Source organism: Pavona decussata, unplaced genomic scaffold (assembly GCF_977016875.1).
Source record: "Pavona decussata unplaced genomic scaffold, jaPavDecu1.1 SCAFFOLD_51, whole genome shotgun sequence".
Classification (NCBI taxonomy): Eukaryota; Metazoa; Cnidaria; class Anthozoa; order Scleractinia; family Agariciidae; genus Pavona; species Pavona decussata.
Window position 1 is genome coordinate 4876384 of NW_028145473.1, and position 20715 is coordinate 4897098.

At 36.6% G+C, this 20715-nt stretch overlaps 1 protein-coding gene across 3 annotated transcripts in view; it reads left to right on the forward strand.

Annotated features, from left to right (window-relative positions):
- Window positions 1–31: 31 nt before the first annotated feature.
- LOC146481185 (dnaJ homolog subfamily C member 7-like) overlaps window positions 32–20715 on the forward strand; it is a 30849-nt gene continuing 10165 nt past the window's right edge. For 2 of the 3 annotated variants that reach the window (XM_085108858.1, XM_085108859.1), the window contains exons 1-8: window positions 32–192; window positions 274–368; window positions 6607–6731; window positions 8473–8586; window positions 9907–9981; window positions 15977–16095; window positions 16631–16700; window positions 20308–20391. In XM_085108858.1, the coding sequence (XP_084964984.1) occupies window positions 98–192; window positions 274–368; window positions 6607–6731; window positions 8473–8586; window positions 9907–9981; window positions 15977–16095; window positions 16631–16700; window positions 20308–20391 (777 nt within the window). In that variant the 5' untranslated portion in view covers window positions 32–97. The remainder of the gene's footprint in view (window positions 193–273; window positions 369–6606; window positions 6732–8472; window positions 8587–9906; window positions 9982–15976; window positions 16096–16630; window positions 16701–20307; window positions 20392–20715) is intronic. The other variant, XM_085108860.1, reaches the window with a different exon arrangement.

Sequence of the window (20715 nt, forward strand, 5' to 3'; positions counted from 1 at the left end):
CCCTTAGGCCGATGTTATCTTTTCTCAACACTCCAGGCCACCTCTAAGGCGATACCCCTGACAGTGGGGACTGGAACTAGTACAGTTGCCTTGAAACATGGCCGACGTAGAAAGAGAGACGGAGACTCAAAATTCGCATCAAGAAGATGTACAGCAAATGGATGTAGATCAGGAGGAGCCTGAAAAGGACAAGTATGATCACTCATTTATTACAAACATACTTTTTCTATCAGTAAGTTCAAAATTATTTGTGATGTCACCTTTCTGTTTCAGTGGTGCAATGGCTCATGCAAAAAAAATCGAAGGGAATAAGAAATACGTAGAGAAACACTACGAAGCGGCTCTCCAGCTGTACACAGAAGCAATAGGTAACAGTCTGTTCTTATTTATGTCTGGATGAAACCAAGGTTGCCATTAAACACCATCAAATTTATTTAAATATTAGCTTGCCCATGTGACTCGCAAGATGCCGGTACATCCTTTTACATTGCTCGCCACTGCCTGTTCATTGATCCGTTCTCGCGAGCGCCGATTGTAATGGAGTCGTCGATGCATTGAAACCGCATGGAAACAGGGTTTTACTGTTGTTTTTAAGCTTAGTGCAAGTCAGAACAGTGTTGACTGACATCACACCCGATCATGCAAAAATTAACTGAAATAATTTCTGATCCATGGCAGGAAGAGGTGTTTTACTTGTTTCACTTTGTGGTTATTGGCTTAACATGTTCGGAAGCTTTCTGTACTTACCTTGGTTATTTTGTGAGAATATCCAAGAATGTGATATCCTTGTTAAACAAACCCTGATACATCTATCTGATTTAACTAAATGTTGTTTTTAAGCTTAGTGCACGTCAGAACAGTGTTGACTGACAGTACACCCGATCATGTAAAAATTAACTGAAATAATTTCTGATCCATGGCAGGAAGAGGTGTTTTACTTGTTTCACTTTGTGGTTATTGGCTTAACATGTTCGGAAGCTTTCTGTACTTACCTTGGTTATTTTGTGAGAATATCCAAGAATGTGATATCCTTGTTAAACAAACCCTGATACATCTATCAGATTTAACCAAATGTTCACGATCATAAATTCAGTTGAAGCCGGTCGAATTGACAGTAAACATGGAATTAGGTTTGATGAGTTTCAGTAATCAAACATAATGGAATGCCCCAAAAATTTCCAGGAATAAAATTTGAATGGTCGTTAAGTTAAATATTGTGCGGCAGTAGCAAGAACTGATCATGTTTTGACTAATATCAAAACTAAATGAATTTCATACATTTCATTTTGTCTTGCATCTGCACTCTGACAATGCATACAGTGTAGATGACATCAAAATGTGGTAAGAAAAAGAAGAAGCCTACTTGCCTGTGGTTTGTAGGGTGACTGATGTTCTTACCATGTTTTGATGTACTCTGTGTGTTATCAGAGTACAGGCCCACAGGGTTCAAAATAAAATCACAGCTTTTAACCTGAATTTTGTCAAGGCCCATTTTTCCCAGCTGTCAATAATGAATTAGCACTTACATTACCCTCAATAGTCAACAACATGATTTATTACAGTACTTCACTTTCCACAACTTCTGTGTGTGTACTGCTACACTAATTAACAGGAATCTGCCAAGAACCTGTTGCTTAGCACGTGACCAAAATCTTCCAAAATTGAAATTTCAAGTTCTTTCTTGAAAATCCTCTAAATTATAAACTGATTTTAAAACGATTTTGCACATGTCACATGTTTGAACTGCTAAAATAATGTAAGCATCATAATCTTTATTTTAATTAACATGTTTCCCTGCAGCATAATAATAATAATAATAATAATAATATTATTATTATTATTATTATTATTATTATTATTAATAATATTAATAAAAAATAATAACAACTCTATTTTAGTGTCAAATCAGGCACACTATCCTAATTAAAACATACAACAATCTTTAAAATTTGCAACAATCAAATCCTGGGCTACAATAACTATATACAATAATAAAACATATCAGTAATTAATAATTACTTAATTCAAATCTGTATCTATAAAATCTACAATCTACAGGCATCTAAAATCTAGCAATCTACACTTGGGGCAGTTGCCATTACAAACGTCGTTCTCCACCAAGCTAGTGAGATCTCTTTTTCTAATATTGGCCATGAAGGCTGTTAACGGCTGTCTCTCTCTGTCTCCTGGGCTAAGTTTGGACCAAAGTCGTGGTCCGAAGAACTTCAATGAATGTTTCCAATGCCTGATGTTGTTAAATCGTGGGATATAGAAATCAGAATTTCTCAGATAATGATTAGATGGCATTCTGCTGAACAGGTCCAGAATATTCTTAGGGAGTAACTTATGTTTGACCTTGAACATAAATATTGCTACATCTTGCAGACGCTTGTTATATAATGTAGTAAGACTAGCGTGTTTTAATAAGTTGTGGTATGACAAGTTCCAGTTACAGAAAATTGCCCTGAGACCTCTTTCATTCATGTTCCAGTTTCTTTCTACCTGAAGCCTTAAAAAAATGCCAGACTCGGTTGTAATACATGTATGTAAGATGGGGTAAAATCGCTGTCTTATAAATCTAAAGTTTGGCTTTGGTAGGGATCAGTTTCCTAAGCCTCATTAAAATACTGATCAGCCTTCTTGCTTTTTGCTTCCAAACAAAGCATCATGAACAGCTCTCTTTTTTAGGTGTTTGTTCAAGCGTAAAACATACATCTTTGTCTAGACAAACTCCCCCATTTCTTCACTCACAAACATGGGAAATCTGTTCAGTAGAGCAATATGAATACAAAACTGAATTTAATTTGAACGAGTGAAAATGCTTAACAACTGGCACTAAACAAGTTTTTTTGCAAAAAATCTTGTACAAGTCACTCACATTCATGTATGTTGGTCACATCACTCAGTTACATCATTTGTGCATTTGTATATTAATTACAAACTCCTCTAGACCAGTCAAAACCCGAGGTTTGCCCTGTTCATTGTATAAATATACCGGTAATTGTATGTAAGGTTCATTTATTTCACACCATTTACATAAAATTAACATAGAAAGAAAAGTATAGTTACAACAGATGATTACAAGATGAAATAATTACAGTAGATTAAAAAATGTATGTGGTCTACTATTGTGTGATTGTGATTGTGTATGTGTCTAATATTTGTAAAATAATACATACACTGTATATGGAAAAAGTATTGCAGAAGGTACAGTATTTGTTTTCTTGTACATGTTTAAAACAAAAGTTGTATTTGTTAAGCGGCCATGGGCTTGACACCTTGCTTCTAGTAACACCCTTTCTTTTTTTTTTCTGTAGTTTTCACGTCACTCACCCACCCCAGAGCTCCAAGTGTCCCTCGGTCAGAACATTAATTTGCGAGTTCGAGTCTCGGCCAGGAAGGAGAGAAATTTTTTTTCTCTTTTCTTTTCTTTTTTTTTTTTTTTTTTACCAAAATTATAACACACTGGCAGACCAAGCTCACTATCCATTAACATGAACATGAAATATTATTGATGTATAGAATTCATACTTTTCTGTATTGCGAAGAAAAGAGTCATGTTGCAAAGCTCCAGTAGAACAAGATCGTAGTCCAAGTTAGCAGGGATTATGTGTGAAATGGAAAGAGAAGATATGATGTAGAAACGTATGAGGGTGTTCCAAGCTCATTCATGTGTTATCGTGGGTCATGGTAAACGTTTCAAATGGCAGTGGAATTGTATATGAAGTCAGGTTTTAAACCGATCAACTCTTGCACCAACCAAAACCAGCCTCAAGGGGCAGACATGGTTCTTGTGCTCCTTGTGACATAAATCACTTTTACCATCAGAAGATATTTTGGGTACAATTCAATTCAATTCAATTTTATTTTTCACACGTACAATGAGATTCAATACAATACATAAAAAACAATAAACATTTATATTACAAAGGAGGATTAAGAAGAATTAGGATAAATTTGTTTGGTTTAGTGTGAGCAGTGCCCAAAGGAGCATGCTGCTTTCGAGTTGGGCACTGCTTACGATCGAAGAGAAAATTATTTCGGTGGAAGAGAAAATTATTTGGAAAGGTTTGAAAAAGAAAAAGAGAGTGTTTAGCAAACGGATGACAGTGAAGAACTCTACATTACTGTCAGTTCATAAGCAAATTTTTCCTGTATTTGGTTTTAAACGAAGAAGCGGAGTTTGATTGCTTAATGTTACAGTCTATTGTTTCCCATATTTGTGATGCTGCGAATTGAAAAGTGTGTTTACCGTAGTTAGTACGTATTTTTGGTCTGCTAAAATTTTGTCGAGATGAAAATCGGGTATTGTACGAGTGCCGAGAGGATGCTGTGGAAATAGAGTTTGCAAAAACAGGACATATTTGATCATTTATTATTTTGAACGTGAAAATGGCAACCTTGAGTTTGAATGCATTGTCAATGGTTAGAATTCCCAGTAGATTGAAGTAAACAATGGCATTTTCTCTTTTGTGAGCAAAGAATATATTTTTTACACATCTGTTTTGGACGGTGCGAATTTTGTTGAGATGGGTGGTGTAGGTGTTGCCCCAGCTTATTAAACCATAGTTGATGTAAGGATAAATTAGTGTATAATATTTCAGAGTATTCAGGTCGACAAAAAACCTTAATTTATTGATAATTCCAGTATTTTTTGATATTTTACTTTTAACGTGCTTAATTTGTTGTTCCCATTTAAGATGTTTGTCAATATAAATTCCGAGATATTTAATAAAATCTTGTTGTTCAATGTCGTGGATTTTTATATTACTTACACGCTTATTTGGAGAGCTGATAATCATAAAATTAGTCTTTTTTACAGTGTAGTGTAGTTTTTTACAGTGTATAGTGTAGGGCACTAATGTAAGAAAAAATTTTGCAAAGTGTGCCTAAATGAGCATGTTACCCATGGAATTTTTTCAAAAACTTGTCCTTCCTAGCCACTGGAATGAGAATCGCTGATAATTCTCACATTCCTTGACAAACTGTTTGTAATAACTGCTCTCGTAATGTTGGACCTGGGTAACACTTACCATCAATTGAACCTTAATTAAATTGAGTAAATAGGCCTCCAAATTACACTAAACGTTTTTTTTACAAACTTAATCCCTACACTAACTGAGGTAAGCTGCATGTAACATTTTATAAGAGTTGAACACTGTAGATGCAAATCCTGTCATGAATGGTATGGTAGAGTTCTTGTGTTCACTTTTGGCAAAATTGAAGTTGTTTTTAGTTTTTGTTCATAAAAAACTCTATGAAGTATATTTTTATAGGTCATGTGGAATGCTCTAGATGCTGAAGTATGTATCTCTGCTATCTATCTGTCACTATCTCTGCTATAGCTGATATGTTGTTGCTTTTTAATAGTATGATTCGCCATTGTCTTTGTCGTTGTTCTCTGAAGTGTAAAGCTCACCGCCTTTTTCAGGCTGTTGATGTCGCTTTTTGAAAACTTGAAACGTTCAGATTAGATGCTCAAACTTCACTTTAATCGAAGACGGATTTCGCCGTGAACTTGATTTTAGCAGTTTCGAAAGCACGTTTTTTAAACAGATGTTTTGGTTTCAAAAAGAAGAGAGAAAAAAAAATACAGACTGTCTTCGTGTCGAACCGGTCCCACGAAAAATGTAATGGATTCCAGTACAGTGAGTCAATCGCTTGCGCCAACGAAGAGACGACAATAACGGTGCTTCGATTATACCATCAGATTACTTCGGTGTATCGGTTCGAACAGCGAGCGGCTAATACAACGCTTCGCTGACTTTACTGTTCAGTGAAACAAAACCGTTCTTAAAACAAAAGATATCCAAAAGATGCCGCTAGGAAAACTGAGTTTTTTTGCATACGTTATTTCTCGAAAACGAAGAGCAAACCAGCGAAAGAAAAAAATACAGGGCAATGTTTGTTGACTAAAACGAAGCCCACATGTAAAAACTGAGACAAACCCGTAAAAAAAAAACAGCCCAACATTCAACAAAAGGCGGTTATGCCTCTAGCCGTTAATGGTTTACTTTACTTTGAAACGAAGGAAGAAAAAAAAGAGAAAAAAAAAAGGCTCCAGGTGCGCGGATCGAACTGACGTCCCGCTTCCAGGATCACTCAATCGACTGGACCGCACACCACATTAATCCCTTTGGCCACCGAAGGAACTTCTCTAATCGAAGTGAATTTCAATGATCCCATTGTAACATCGGAACGACTTACAAGCGCAAAAAGCCACGCTTCGCTGCTTTGAAACAAAAGGTTTCTTTTGTTTCTCGTTCGAACAAAAGATTGCAAAGACACGCCGCCAAAAAAACTTGGTTTTTTGCATACGTTATTTCTCGAAAACGAAGCGCAAATTAACGGAAAAAATACAGAGCATTGTTTTCCCATTAATTTGAAGGCCACATGCAAAAATTCAGGCACTTTTGACAAAAAAAAAATTTCAGGCAAATTTTCCACTTAGGATAGTTTTCCACCAAGCCCTTCAATTGTTTTCATGTTTTGTGGGTACAGCCTCTTTGTATGCTCCATTTGGAGATGGGTGCTCTTTTGGGGCAAATACTGTTGTCATGTTCTGCTCATCAATGACACTGAATCATACCAATTTTGTATTTTCAGAGTTGGCTCCTACAGTAGCCACATATTATGGCAATCGCTCAGCAGCCTTCATGATGCTAGGAACTTATGATAAAGCTCTTGAAGATGCACAGAGTGCAATTAAACTTGATGAAAATTTTTTGAAGGTTAGTGTGTGTCTGAGATGATGATAAACTACCATAAAGTAAAAGAAAGTATTTTGCCGCTTTTACTATAAGCCTTCATGTCTTTCTTGTTTTTATCAAAATTGTGCTAATATTATATAACTATTTCAGTTTTCAATGATTTTGGTAGAGATAACTTCACCTATATTAATTTTAATTAGTATTACCACTAAAGCTCCACTCTGTTAAGCTTCACCTTTTTGCTGAAATTTATATCAAACACACTGTATATCTTACCTACAAGACCTTGAAGTTAAATAAGGCATGCAGATCCTCAAACAAGATTACAAAACTTTAAAATGAGCTTTAATTTACTTCTCTTATTCATTTCACGTCTTTCACAACATATTGTTCTGTTTGTACATCCTGGAAACTGTGAATATTATTATTTCACTATCATTGAAAAGGCTACTAATTCCAATAGTAACCAGTTGGAACTTTACATAAGTACATGCAGTGGCCAAGTGGATAACTCACCAGACTCCAGTCTTCTGGGCTTTGAACTTTGTGCATTGTCCTCACGTAGAGTTTGAGTAAGCTTGCATCTTCTCCTTATCAGTTACTTGTTGCGCCTTATAAAAAGGACTCTTAGTTTAATAGCATCGCTTGTCATGTAAATGTCTCATCTCTTGTGGCAGGCACAGTGAACAAAATTTAATTGAAATTTATTGCCCCTGCGGGGTTTTGGCTGAGGCATCATTTGAGCCCCCACATAATAGTAATTACAGTTAAAATATAAAGTTTGTATATTCAGAAACAATCTTGATGTTGCCTGAACAGGGCATGCACGGAATAAATGGGTAATGATGACGTGGCACTCTTAAGGGGTAATAGACAAATACACATAGTAGGGGTCCTGATTGTTAAGCGGGCATCAATTATTGCTTGTCAATTTACACCCCTGAAACATCAAGAGAAATACCAAATTCAGGGAGTTTTTTTGAGCAGAGAAATCATCCTTTGAGGATGCCCAAAGCACAATTTGATGGGTTTATCAAAGCGAATGCTGAAGCAGTTCTTTGAATGAGTAAAGATTTTTGTGGTAAGTTCAAGTGACATTATATCCAAGATCTTCTATCCTTAACCCTTTGGTGAACAGGAAACAAGTGAAAGACAAATGTAGACACAAACTATGTGTATTGTAGTTTGCTACAATCTTTATTGATTTTTTTTTTAATATTGAGTCAAGAGTATTTTTCACTGGAAAGAGGGAAACATTTTGAATCCTGTTTTCTTCAATCTTGGATCTTCAATTTCCTCGGAACTGGCGTATTTTAAAAATAACAGCATGTATGGGATGTATGCTCATTGTAAGTTTTAATTTACCTGGTTTTTATGACCTACAATTTTTGTACGCGCCAAAATTGAGAGTTTTCTGATGTCATTCAAAATTTTATGCATGTGGTTACTGGTAACCAACTTCGTGCACAAGACCTAAAGCAAGAAGTAATTTTAAGCAGCCAGTCCTCTCGAAAAATGTACCATGAGACTAGAACTTTATTAGTCATGCCACTATTGTGGAAATCTCTTTCCTGATTCTGAGATAACTGTAGGAGGTACTTGGACACAACCTAGTACATGTAATTTTTTTATAGAAAGCAAATTTCTTGGACTCTGACAGCTGCCTGCTAAATAAAGTGTATCAATAATTATTGCTTACAGGTTTACATGTCATGTATCTGTACATGAATGACATTGATCTCAAGGGTGTTTTTGGTCACAGGGTTATTACAGGACTGCTAAATGTCACCTTGTGATGGGTTCTATTGGAAATGCAGCAAATTATCTGCAGAAGGTCCTTGACAAGGACCCCAAAAATAAGGATGCTCAAAATGATGTAAGTATGTGTAATGAAATATTTATACACTTGTCAGGTATATCATGAGCAAAATGTACCAGTTGCATGTATCCATTCTCACAACACCCAATCCTTACAATTTCTACATAAACCTCTCAAGACTTACATGCTCTCTGAGAGAATTACCAAAAAAAAAATGTTCAAAAATAGAATTCAAAATATAATGTTGAGTGTTCCGTAAGGAGATTCCATTATTGACATACCGAGATTATCTCTAAAGTCGAATCCTCAGTAGCAAACATTAATCACCTACAGGTATGTAACAATTCTTTATCATTCCTCATTTTAACCAACCTTGCCATAAACTTCGTATACAGGTGTAAATCTCTCTTTCTTTTTCTCTCTCCTTTCTATTCTATCTAATAATATTATTGTTCTTTTTTTTTTTTACTACAAATGTATATAATTTATGAAATAAAAAAAAATTGTAATTAAACTTCAATAAACAGGCCTGCCAAGACTAGCACTATTTTAAATAGGTAAAAATTAAGAAAATGAAGATTTTTGTTGTTGTTGCTGTTCGTAATAGAATGTTCTAAGCCACTCATTACGGTGGCCGAACACAGTTTGCGCGCTTTACAGATTCTGTTAGTGGTACGCAAATCGATAAAGTGACCCCTCAAATGGATAATAAAGTTACATTTTGATCCTAAATAACTAAGTTTCCTCGTTTCTGGACCCTTTTTGTTTTCTTTCCGAGCAAAAAAGGTCATTCACCAAGACCTTTTGCATGCTTTTCATCTTTGCCATGAAACCCAATTAAAGCCACGCATGCGTATTTGACCAAAAAATTGTGACTGGTTGTTTTTGTGGAAATGAACTGTTTTCTAAGGAACCGCTCATTAGAATTTCGTGACATTTGGCATGAAATTAGTTCCCTAAAAGCGTAACTTGCCCACAAAGAGAAACCTAAATCTAACAGAGGGTATCTTCACAAAACATTAAAATGCAAAATCAATATTTACAGGAGATCTCTCTGTTAAAATTACATGAAAGTAGTGCAACTGTGTCAGTGTTTTGTGAGTTTTTCTGGATACAAAAAATGGAAAAAATCTAATGAGTACATTTTCTAAAAATAAAGGAAACCTTCTATTTATGGACGTTTAATAGTTTGCCACGTTGCCATGGAAACGGTACTTAGCTCAACAAGACGTACGAAAATACATTCCTTCTTAGTTAGTCTTACACCATACCAATTTTGGGCGTCCAGAAGTACATAGTTTCCAAAAAACGTCCTCTAACACCTGTACACTAAAACACTGTATTCGGCCACCTTAAGTTGATCTGTTAAATCATCAGCTACGTACTACACGAATGGTTCAAGAATATGAGTCATCAGCATTTCAAGCTCATGATAAAGAGGATTACAGAAAGGTATTTCTTCCTGTTCATATATGTGTAAATGATGGTAGGTACAGTGTAGGACTTAATTGGCAAGCCAAGAGACCCACAACTGAAAGACCTTAACATGGTTTCTGTAGTATGAACTAACTAGAAGCATTACTACCCCAGGGGTACATGGTTTCTGAAATATGCACTAACTAGAAGCATTACTACCCTAGTGTTACATGGTTTTTATTGTATGAACTAACCAGAAGCATTACTACCCCAGGGGTACATGGTTTCTGTAGTACCTGGTATGAACTAATTAGGAGCATTACTACTTTAGGGGTACATGGTTTCTGTAGTATGAACTTATTAGAAGCATTACTACCCCAGGGGTACATGGCTTCTGTAGTATGAACTAACTATAAGCATTACTACTCCAGGGGTACATGGCTTCTGTGGTAATTGACCCAGCTAGAAGCATTACTACTCCAGGGGTACATGGCTTCTGTAGTATGAACTAACTAGAAGCATTACTACCCCAGGGGTACATGGCTTCTGTGGTATGACCCAACTAGAAGCATTACTACTCCAGGGGTACATGGCTTCTGTAGTATGAACTAACTAGAAGCATTACTACCCCAGGGGTACATGGCTTCTGTGGTATGACCCAACTAGAAGCATTACTACTCCAGGGGTATATGGTTTCTGTGGTATGACCCAACTAGAAGCATTACTACTCCAGGGGTACATGGCTTCTGTAGTATGAACTAATAATAGAAGCATTACTACTCCAAGGGTACATGGTTTCTGTAGTATGAACTAACTAGAAGCATTTCTACCTCAGGGGTACATGGTTTCCTGCCCACAACCTCCAAAGTACTTTGTCAGATTCCCATATATACGCCAAAGCAGAAAGACACAGTATAAAGAAATTGTTGTCTTCTTGCAAACAACACAACACAATGTAGAGACCAGCCATTAAATGCTGACTTTGCAAAAATCTGATTAAGAGTCTGATGTACTATGCACAGTCTGAAAATGTATTTAATTGCGGGCTCAAGAGGAGCAGAAGAAGAAGATTTTGCACGCCATATCTCGATTTTGGAGTAAAATTGTTCTGCCAAAATCGATCAATAAATCCTCGTAAACCAATCAGAATCCATTTTCACTCAAACAATAATAATTATTTTAAAAGGTGGCCGCCACGTTGGCCAGTGTATTTGATTTTCAAAGCCAAAGTTTTGTATCATTGGAGTGTTTATGTACATTTAAAAGATTGAAAATGGAAAGAAACAGTTTTTTTAAAACTCAAGAACAGCAAGCAAAAACTCCATTTGAGATTCCAAGCGAACAGACAGTGGAACCGAAGCAGATAACATCTACCATGTTCTTTTCACATGAATACTCTACAAATATGGCAAATATTGGACTATTTAAGCAGTGCTGGCATGTTTGGCTAATGAAAACTCTGTCGAAGGGATGTATAATGATGAAGAAAGTGATATAGACCAGCAGTTAGAAAACTAAAGCGAGGAATCGAGGTAAGCGGTCAACAGAAGCCTTCATGTCTTTTCGCAAAAGGGACGTCATTGAGCCAAAGTTTTGAAATGCGAAGATATACTCCTCAGGTGACCTTTTTTGCATAATTTTGATATCTTGTCTAGTTCTTGAATATTGCCCATGAATTCGTATCTGTTGGTAAAAAGGCCAACAATTTTTGCTGAAAGCATCTTTTGAGGGATGCAATTCAAGCTACATGTATTTGCCCAAGCGAAATTGGTCCCGTAATTTGATCAGCTGTTATTGTCCTATGGAGAAATGCATTTCTCGACTGTGTTTTGATGGGATTGTAATGGCAAAAGGCTATGTAGTTTTCGCAAAGGAGCCTGGAATAGTTTATTTGACATAAATTATTTGGAGAAAAAACATACATATCTGCAAAGAATGATTTCTTCTTTGGCTTGTCCATGATTAAAGAGATATTGCTTCAATGGATTCTGCCTCACATTTTCCCCCTTGTAGCAGTCCCAAATATATTTAATACTAATTGTGGATTGGCAAGTATTGTTGTTGTTGTGCCGTGACAACAACAGCAACTAAAACTACATACTACTACTGTGATCCTTAAAAAACAAGAAGATTTTCCTTTTCCAGAGTGTTAAATGATAGTACTTGTCAGCTGTCTGGTACAGTGTACCTAAAAATCAAATCAAATCAATCAAAACAGAAGTTGTTTAACAAATCGACGGCAGTTTTCTATGGTCTATACTCTTATAGACCATAAAATGACGTCATAAAATGTTCAAAACTCAAGTGAGACCACAAGCCGTAGGCGAGTGGTTTCACTGCCAAGTTTTGGACATTTTATAGCTATATTTGACATTCCTGTGAGTGTGAGGGGGTTGGGGGGTTGCTTTGTAGAGGGGTGGGGGAAATTTTTGGTTTACTACCTAGTGACCACTGATATTCGAGTTACATGTAGTAGCATAACCCAGTTAAAATTTTGTCTAGATAGACAGTGAATTCTTAAGGGTGCCCATGAACTGGGGTAAACTATCAGGTAAATTATTAGTGGACAATGGATTTCATTGAACACTTAGTTCGTAGTGTGATATTAAATATTCTTGGGTGGATGCAGCTGCAATAATCAAGTATGATAATTCAAAGACTGCTTCAGTCACAAATGATGATGATAGATATGCATTATTTTATAATTTTCGGAGTAATTATATGCAGTGGGTAGGGGCGATGGAGGACAAAGAAAGTTTTCCTATATGGTCAAGTAGTACCTTGCAGATACTTTGCCTGCTGTTTTTTACATTCCCATGGTTCCTCATGCTCATTCACATGCAACGGGCCTGTGGAAGAAGCAGTACATACAACTTGTTGGCATCACCACTTAGAAGCCAGGTGGTACATGCATGTGTAGTCTTGTGAGCCACAGTTGGCATAAATCATTACATTGCAAACTGATCATAATAATTCATCATCAGTACATACTCTATAAACTCTATAAGCCATTTCCGGGTTGCTGTGAACCTCATTATGAAAGCTAGGCTAAGTGCAAAGTTTTTATTATGAAAATTAGCTTTGTTTGCATATGAATGGAAACTTATCTTTGCACTTAACCTCGCTTTCAAAATGAGGTTCACAGCAACTCAGAAATGGCCTATTGACTAGAGGGACTCTATTGACTAGAGCCCCATCCTAAGATGGGGTGGGGTGAGTAGTAACACTGGTACACCTAGTTCGTTCATGCTACAGAAATGACTCTGTGGGCCATCCTTGGTTTGTGTGGTTTCAATTAAAATCTTTTGAGGGCATTGCTCTAAAACTCAAACGTGGTTCACAGAGAGAGGATTGAGGATAGATAGTTAGATATTAGATAGTTTTTTTCATACAACCTTGCAACCCAATTAGGGTTGAATTATGTCATATTTACAGGGTAAATCAAATAGAAAAATGAAAGAAAAAAAACATTGAATCACTACCTAGTGATTATTGATTATAGATTATAGAGCATTGATTAAAGATTATTATATTCTAGCTGTGTATGTTTGACGAAGCTTGTAAGGACTTAGTCCCCATTCACATACATACATACGTACATACATACATACATGCATGCATGCATGCATGCATGCATGCATACATACATACATACATAAACTATTTACTCTGGAATTTCAGAGTACATTATGTATAGCTAAACTTGGAGAACACAAAAATACAGTAAAATGTTACAGAAATACATTATGCACATATACCTATATATATATCTACGGAAGCTGATAAGGGTCACAAGTTGTCGCTTCTATTCCTAGAGGGATATCATTCTATTACAATGTGAGAGAGGGGGTGGGGGTGTCAGGAAAAATTTAAGAATCTAAAAGAGGTTTGTTACACTTTGTTAGTTTTCTAGTTTTATAAATCCCCCCCCCCCCCCATAATATATTTTTCCAAGTTGTCGCTTTGGAGTTGTCACTTCCAAGTTGTCACTTCAGAGTTGTCACTTCCAAGTTGTCGCTTCCGAGTTGTCGCTTCCGAGTTGTCGCTTCCAAGTTGTCGCTTCCAAGTTGTCGCTTCCAAGTTGTTGCTTCCGAGTTGTTGCTTCCGAGTTGCCAAGAGAGCTTGGGAACTAGTCGGTGGCTGTTCCTTTCGCCGCCGCCATCTCATCCCGGCGGCACTTTTTGCTTGCAAACTCAGATTGCTTGCTGAAAAAGAACAAGCTGTAGAAGAAGAAAAACAGAGTGACGCCAAACGAAAATGAAAAGCTGAAGTGGAAGTCACATCCTCAACGGAGGCCAAAATCAGAAAAACGGATGAATCCGTGAGAAAACTAAAGAGACATTTGGACCCATTCACTCCGTCACAACGTGCGGGCAAACATCCTGCCAGACGAACAATTTAAAAAAGACATTCAGGTGGTTAAGCAAAAAGCCGCCCAAGGTTTTATTTCTGCCTTAGCCAAGTTTCACTACGGCCGCCGTGAACAACAAAAAATTAAGCTTCAGCTGAGAGATAAAACAAAGGCTCGCCGTATTGGCAGTCTGAACGAGAAAGGCTTGTCAAACAAATCCAGAAACAAATCGTCAACGCAGGACATTGCAAAACTGTCAACTCTAGCAGCTCAACAATCTCAAAACAAGAATGTCAAATGTACCGCACATAAAATTAATTGTAACTTACGCATACACTTCATCATACCTTGTAAAACGCTGCTGTTTATACGTACTTTGTATAGTTTACTGCTACTGTTTCTTGTAAATACTAACACTAATAAAATGTAATTTAAAAAAAAGAATGTCAAATCTACAGGAAACTGTAAACAATAAAGTTGACACATTACTTCAGCCTATTTCTAAAACACAAGCGTCTTATCTTAAAGACACTACAGGCTTTATCAATTTTATTGAAAAAACGAAAGTCAACAAGAATACATTCCTTGTATCAATGGACGTTACAAGCCTAAGGATAATATTAAAAAATTTAAATCACAACTCCTTGGTAGAGGCTACCCAAATAATCTGATTAAAATTTTATTAGATGTCAAATTTACAGAAAGGTCATCGGCATTGAAGCAAAAAGACAACACCCCCAAACAAATATTGCCTTTCGTAACACAATATCAACCATCAGTGCCCAACCTCAAACATGTTTTAATGGGAAAATGGCACTTAATACAAAACCAGCCTTTCCAATGAGAAATCTTCAAAGAGCCACCTCTAATTTCCTTTAAAAAAGGAAAATCTCTAAATGACATGCTTGTAAGAGCAAAAATATAAAGAGGTTACACTTCAAAAATGTTCCCATTGTTAGAAGTCATGCAGGCCTGTCACCCCGTGGTATCTCCTACGAAACAGCGGGAGTCGTGTTTAGCCTGTCAACCCCCTTTAACCCCATGATGAGAAGCCGCCAGGATGAGATGGCGGCGGCGAAAGGAACAGCCACCGACTAGTTCCCAAGCTCTCTTGGCAACTCGGAAGCGACATCTTGGAGGTGACAACTTGGAAGCGACAACTTGGAAGCGACAACTTGGAAGCGACAACTTGGAAACGACAACTCGGAAGCGGCAACTTGGAAAGGACAGCTTGTGACCCTTATCGGCTTCCATAATATATCTATATCCATTCACTCTTGAAAATGTTTTGTGCAAGAAATCCAGCCAAATAGATTCAAATATTTAAAGGAGGAAAACGTAACGCTAAAAACTTTCAAGGATAATACATTATTCTCATTCATTCACCAGGCTTGAAATATACCATTTTCATTCAAATCCTAGCAGTATGGAGGATATTTGTCCCATGAGCCTAGTTTAATGGGTTTTAGTGGGAGTCTCCTGTAGCTCAGTGGTAGAGCATCCGAACTAGTAATCGGAAGGTCTTAGGTTCAACTCCTGACTGGAGCACTCAGATTTTTTTTTCCAAGTATGCCTGTGTCACTTTCAAGAATAATACATCATTCTCAATTTTTACACAGTATCCATAATCTTTAAAGTAAACACAGCTTACAGTAAGTCTTAGTATGTTCTTTTGTTCAGGTGGTGTTCTGTATGAATCACATTCTTGAAGTTTGTCCAGCCTGTACACTTTATAAAGTGATGAGAGCAGAAGCTTACTGCCTGATGGGAAAATACAGTGAAGCTTTAAGTGATGTACAGTAAGTCAAACTTTCATACAAATTATTAGGGGATTGGTCAGTATAAAATGCAGACTGCAGACTAGGTATAAAATGTAGATTGCAGACTGCAGACTGGGTATAGAATCCAGACTTAGACCAAAACTGTCTCATCATCAAATCCATGATATATTTTCAATTTTCAACTTACGCTAATGTCACACAATCGCCTTTCTGAGATCATCTCCCAGGAAATTGACATAACTAGATGCTTTTTGAAAAGCGTTAACCTTGAAATTATTGGCGTTACTTTCACGCTTAAATGGAATTATAAGCCTTGCACACCTTAAGCTTCTGTCGCATGATTATAAACAACCCAGTAATAAGATATTTAGGAAATCATGACGAAAGCAGTTAATACCTGGCTACCAGCATCTAATGACACCCCTGGTTGAGACACAGAAAAAAATGATGTGTTTTTTGTTGTGATGTATTTAAAATGATGGGCAACATGTCATGAAATCAAAGTTTTTAACCTCACCCATTTATGGCCTCTTAATGTATTTTCTGTCACCAGGAATATCTTACGAAATGACGCCATAAATTCAGATGCTCTATATGTCAAAGGACTTTGTCTTTATTATCAGGTAATGTATTTCAGTTACAGTTTAAGCATATCACCTTGAATGGTATAACTCTGATCCACAGCTGGGGATTTTTGAGAACCTGAAGATTATGAGAATTTACTTCCTTGTATATGGATGTGTAAAATATGCATGTGTTGTGAGTGTGTAGCAAAACGTTTGCATCTCCATGTCTCTTGATGCTGTGTTGATGCTTACATTTCATTTATGCTGAAATGTAAGCCATGAAAGAGAAAGTCAATGACACTAAACTGGTGGAAGTGCAGACAAATACAAGGAAATTAAAGGCAAGTGATTGGAAATACACTTCACAGGTTTCTTTCCCTGGGCTATTGAATAGCTTCAACAAGAACACTCATCCAGTGATAAAATAATGTGGACACAGAAAGGCAGGGAAAACTGTTACAAAGGGGTGATGTAAAAAGCAGATATAAACAAACAGTGTATTTATTTGCAGAAACACAGTCAACATACATGTACGTGTAGTTGAACTGACCATGTTGCAAATAGAGACAAAGTGAAGAGTTTTGCAAATCTTTAATTTATTTTAAATAATATAAAAGAGAACAAAACGGCTCATTATTACTTGGGAGCTTAATTTATAGTAAGCTGGGTTACATGTAGGTTAGGAACTGAAACACTATTGGCATGGAAGTTTAGTCTCAAATTGTAAAGATAATTAAAAAAAATTCACTTTTATAACATTTCTGAGTTGATAAACAACCCGAACACTTTGTATAGTTGCTCTGTCATTACCACAAAAACAAAACGCATAACCCAGAAATGACCTTTGAAATCAAAATACAAAACACCACCACCAACATTAGCCACCTCCGCTTCTCACAAAATCACGGTGAAAATGCGTTATTCTTTGTCAAAAATCACTGCTTTTGACGAAGAAACAACTTTACACCATACATTTCTTTCTGGCGACTTGCAATGTTTGCCCCCTGGTGATCCCAGAATCCTCTGCGCATAACATAGGTCTCTGATTACTGGCAAATCATTCATTAATATTAATAATACCTACAAATTAAAATAAACATACGAACTAATCTATAAGAATTAAAATCCTAAAATAAAGAAATATATACATTCGCATACATATCCTGATTCATTGATATTCTTATAAAATTAAATTTTTTTATTATTATTAAAATCTTATTAAAAAGCTCTAGAAAATAAATAAGTCTTAGCTAAACGCTTAAAGGTGTCAATGTCCTTAGCTTGCCTTACTGACAAAGGAAGGCTGTTCCAGAGGACTGGGGCAGCTACCATAAACAATTGATGCCCATAGTCTTTTTCGTGTTTAACCTCGGACTTACCAGCAATACACCATTGTTGTTTCTACACAATTGATAATTTGATGCTGTGAATGTGAATATTTTCATACAAGAGTATGAAAGTATCTGTGATCCCCAGCTTTGTTTTGATTCTATACAGTGTAGCTGGAATTTAGATGCTTCTAGTATTTAGCTTCTGGTGATTCAGAGTAACAAGTCTGACTCCCATTTCTTTATATGTTTTTTGCTCCACATTCAATTAAAAATGTTTAACAACAACTTCGCTCTAGAGTACTCTAATAACAACAAGACAGGTCTGGCAGTAAATGGGACTATGGACACTGGGTGCTTCCTAGGATAGCAACAAGCGTGGGTGGTAGCGACACTCCCAGGAAGGTGTAAATGGGTGGTTAGCGAACACACCCTGCAAAATAAATTGGGCGGTTAGCGGACTCAAACCCCAAAGCACAACCACTAAGTGGGGTGGTTAGCGGACACAAACCCCAATGTACGAATGTGGGCGGTTGGCGGACACACCCAGAGATAATGAATGGGGACAGAAACCCTTGGGCGGTAGCAGACGCCCAGTGAATGATTTGGGGTGGTAGCAAACTCACCCAGAGAATGAAACCCCCCCGACCCAGTATTTGTATGTAGCTAATGATAAGGTGGGATAAGGGACCCACCCAGCCTGCCATGGGCCATAGCTAAGTGGAAGGTGTGCACCCAGGCCAGTAGTCCAAGTTTATTTAAAAAAAGGGGGGGGGGGGGGTAGGGGAGGGGAAGGAAAACAAACTTACAATGGATCAAAATATAGCATGTGTGCTATTCATACAAAGACTGGCATGTGGAAAATACATGCACGAAAGTGCTGTTCTTAAGACCTGATATGCAACAGATGGCGAAACTGATAATATTCGGATAAGCACATGCACGCAAACCTAAACGATCTAGGAACAATGACATGGGTATGAGTGCTAATATAAATAGTAAGTTCATGTAGCGAACATTGTCCATAGTTCCGATAACAAGTTCCTTGGAATGTTCGTAATGCACGATGTCAACAAAATGGTAACTCTGTGGTCACGCCATAGTGATAAGCAACACAGTTAAGCTCTTTGTAGTTAACTGTACTTTACAGTAAAGTGAGCATTATAACATCATAAGTATTTTAGTTTGTGCCTGAAGTTATCACATTGTCTTTACCCTTTAAGCCCCAATATCAACACATGATTCATATTCTCACCACTTTCGTTGATGTATTGTATTACGAACTAATTGGGAGAATTTGAATAAACATCATGACATTTATCTTTGGTGATCATTTCCTTTACTCTTGTGACCTATATCAACCAGTGATAACAAAGGAGAAATTATGTCCTGGTCACTATTGACACTTGAAGGGTAAAGAAATCCCAGCCCTAAAAATAACTGTTTTCAAGTAAATGTGAACCCTCTAATCTTAATCATATGCATGGTTGGAGACATTTCTTCAGGTAACTAGCATTGCACAAGGTCTCCAATTATTTGCAAGTACCTTGTAAAACTGTGGGTGTGACATTTTAGGTGCAGGTACCACCACAGTGTACAAATTCTACTTATTTTGTTCATATCTATGAGAAACATGTGAAGTATATTAATTTTTTATGCATAAAATATATAAAGACTTATTCAGGAACATCTCATTAATCACATTTTTTTAGTGAGCAGCACGTCTGCACTCTTAAAGTTGTAAAACGATTTATTTTTTAATTAATTAAATTATTTTTAATTATTAATTTTGGGGCCCACAGTTTAAGCTAAAACCGTGGGCCCCAAAATTATGTCACACACAAAATATGTCACACCTTGCACACCTTTTTGCCTGTTTCCTACATGTAAATCCGCTAGCGTAGGTGCAGTTTTACGTAAGGTAAAATTTATTTTAGTCTTTTTTGTAGGTACATGTATATAATACAGGTTGCTTATGCTGTATTGTAAAACTCCCTGACGAAGTGTGTGTTAGTCACATGAAAAGCGTAGGAGAAAATAAATTATTGTTTTACAACTGTAAGAGTTCGCGGACATGCTGCTCACTAGTTTTATCATAAAAATACATTTTTTTATGTGATGGCTTAATTCAAAGAACAAAGCAAAAGAACTCATTCAACACAGGCTTTGCTTGAGTTGGGTAAATTCTTCAAAACTCAAACCAGCAATCTTGTATAAACTCATCTTCACTTAATACCACTTAGGCAGGATGTTAAAAAACAGCAGGACGCTGGTGTAAGCTTTTACATTTATATTCACAAGATCATTTGCCAAAGATCATTATTTTCCTGTTTCAGGATTATGTTGACAAAGCTTACCAGCATTTCAATGTAGTTCTTAGACATGATCCTGATCACAAGAAAGCAAAAGTAGCCTTGAAGGTACAGAGTTAGACATTAATGTTTTGCTCATGTTCAAGAGCCATTGTCTGTAAGAGCTAGTACATAGATCTGCAAAATTTACACTTTTACTTCAAGATGAATTCAGTCAATGCTCACTTTACACGATGCCAACCTTTTGATTTGAAGAAATATGGGCAAGTTCATTATCTCCTTGGAATCATGTTAAAGTGAAGTAAATACAGCTCATTCAAGGTTTAATTTGTAGAATTGAGGTATATTTTTAAGATGCCATACTGTATATTGTGGCAAGTCAACATCTCCAATTATCTTTTTGAATGATTGAGATATTCTACTGTCAAAAGT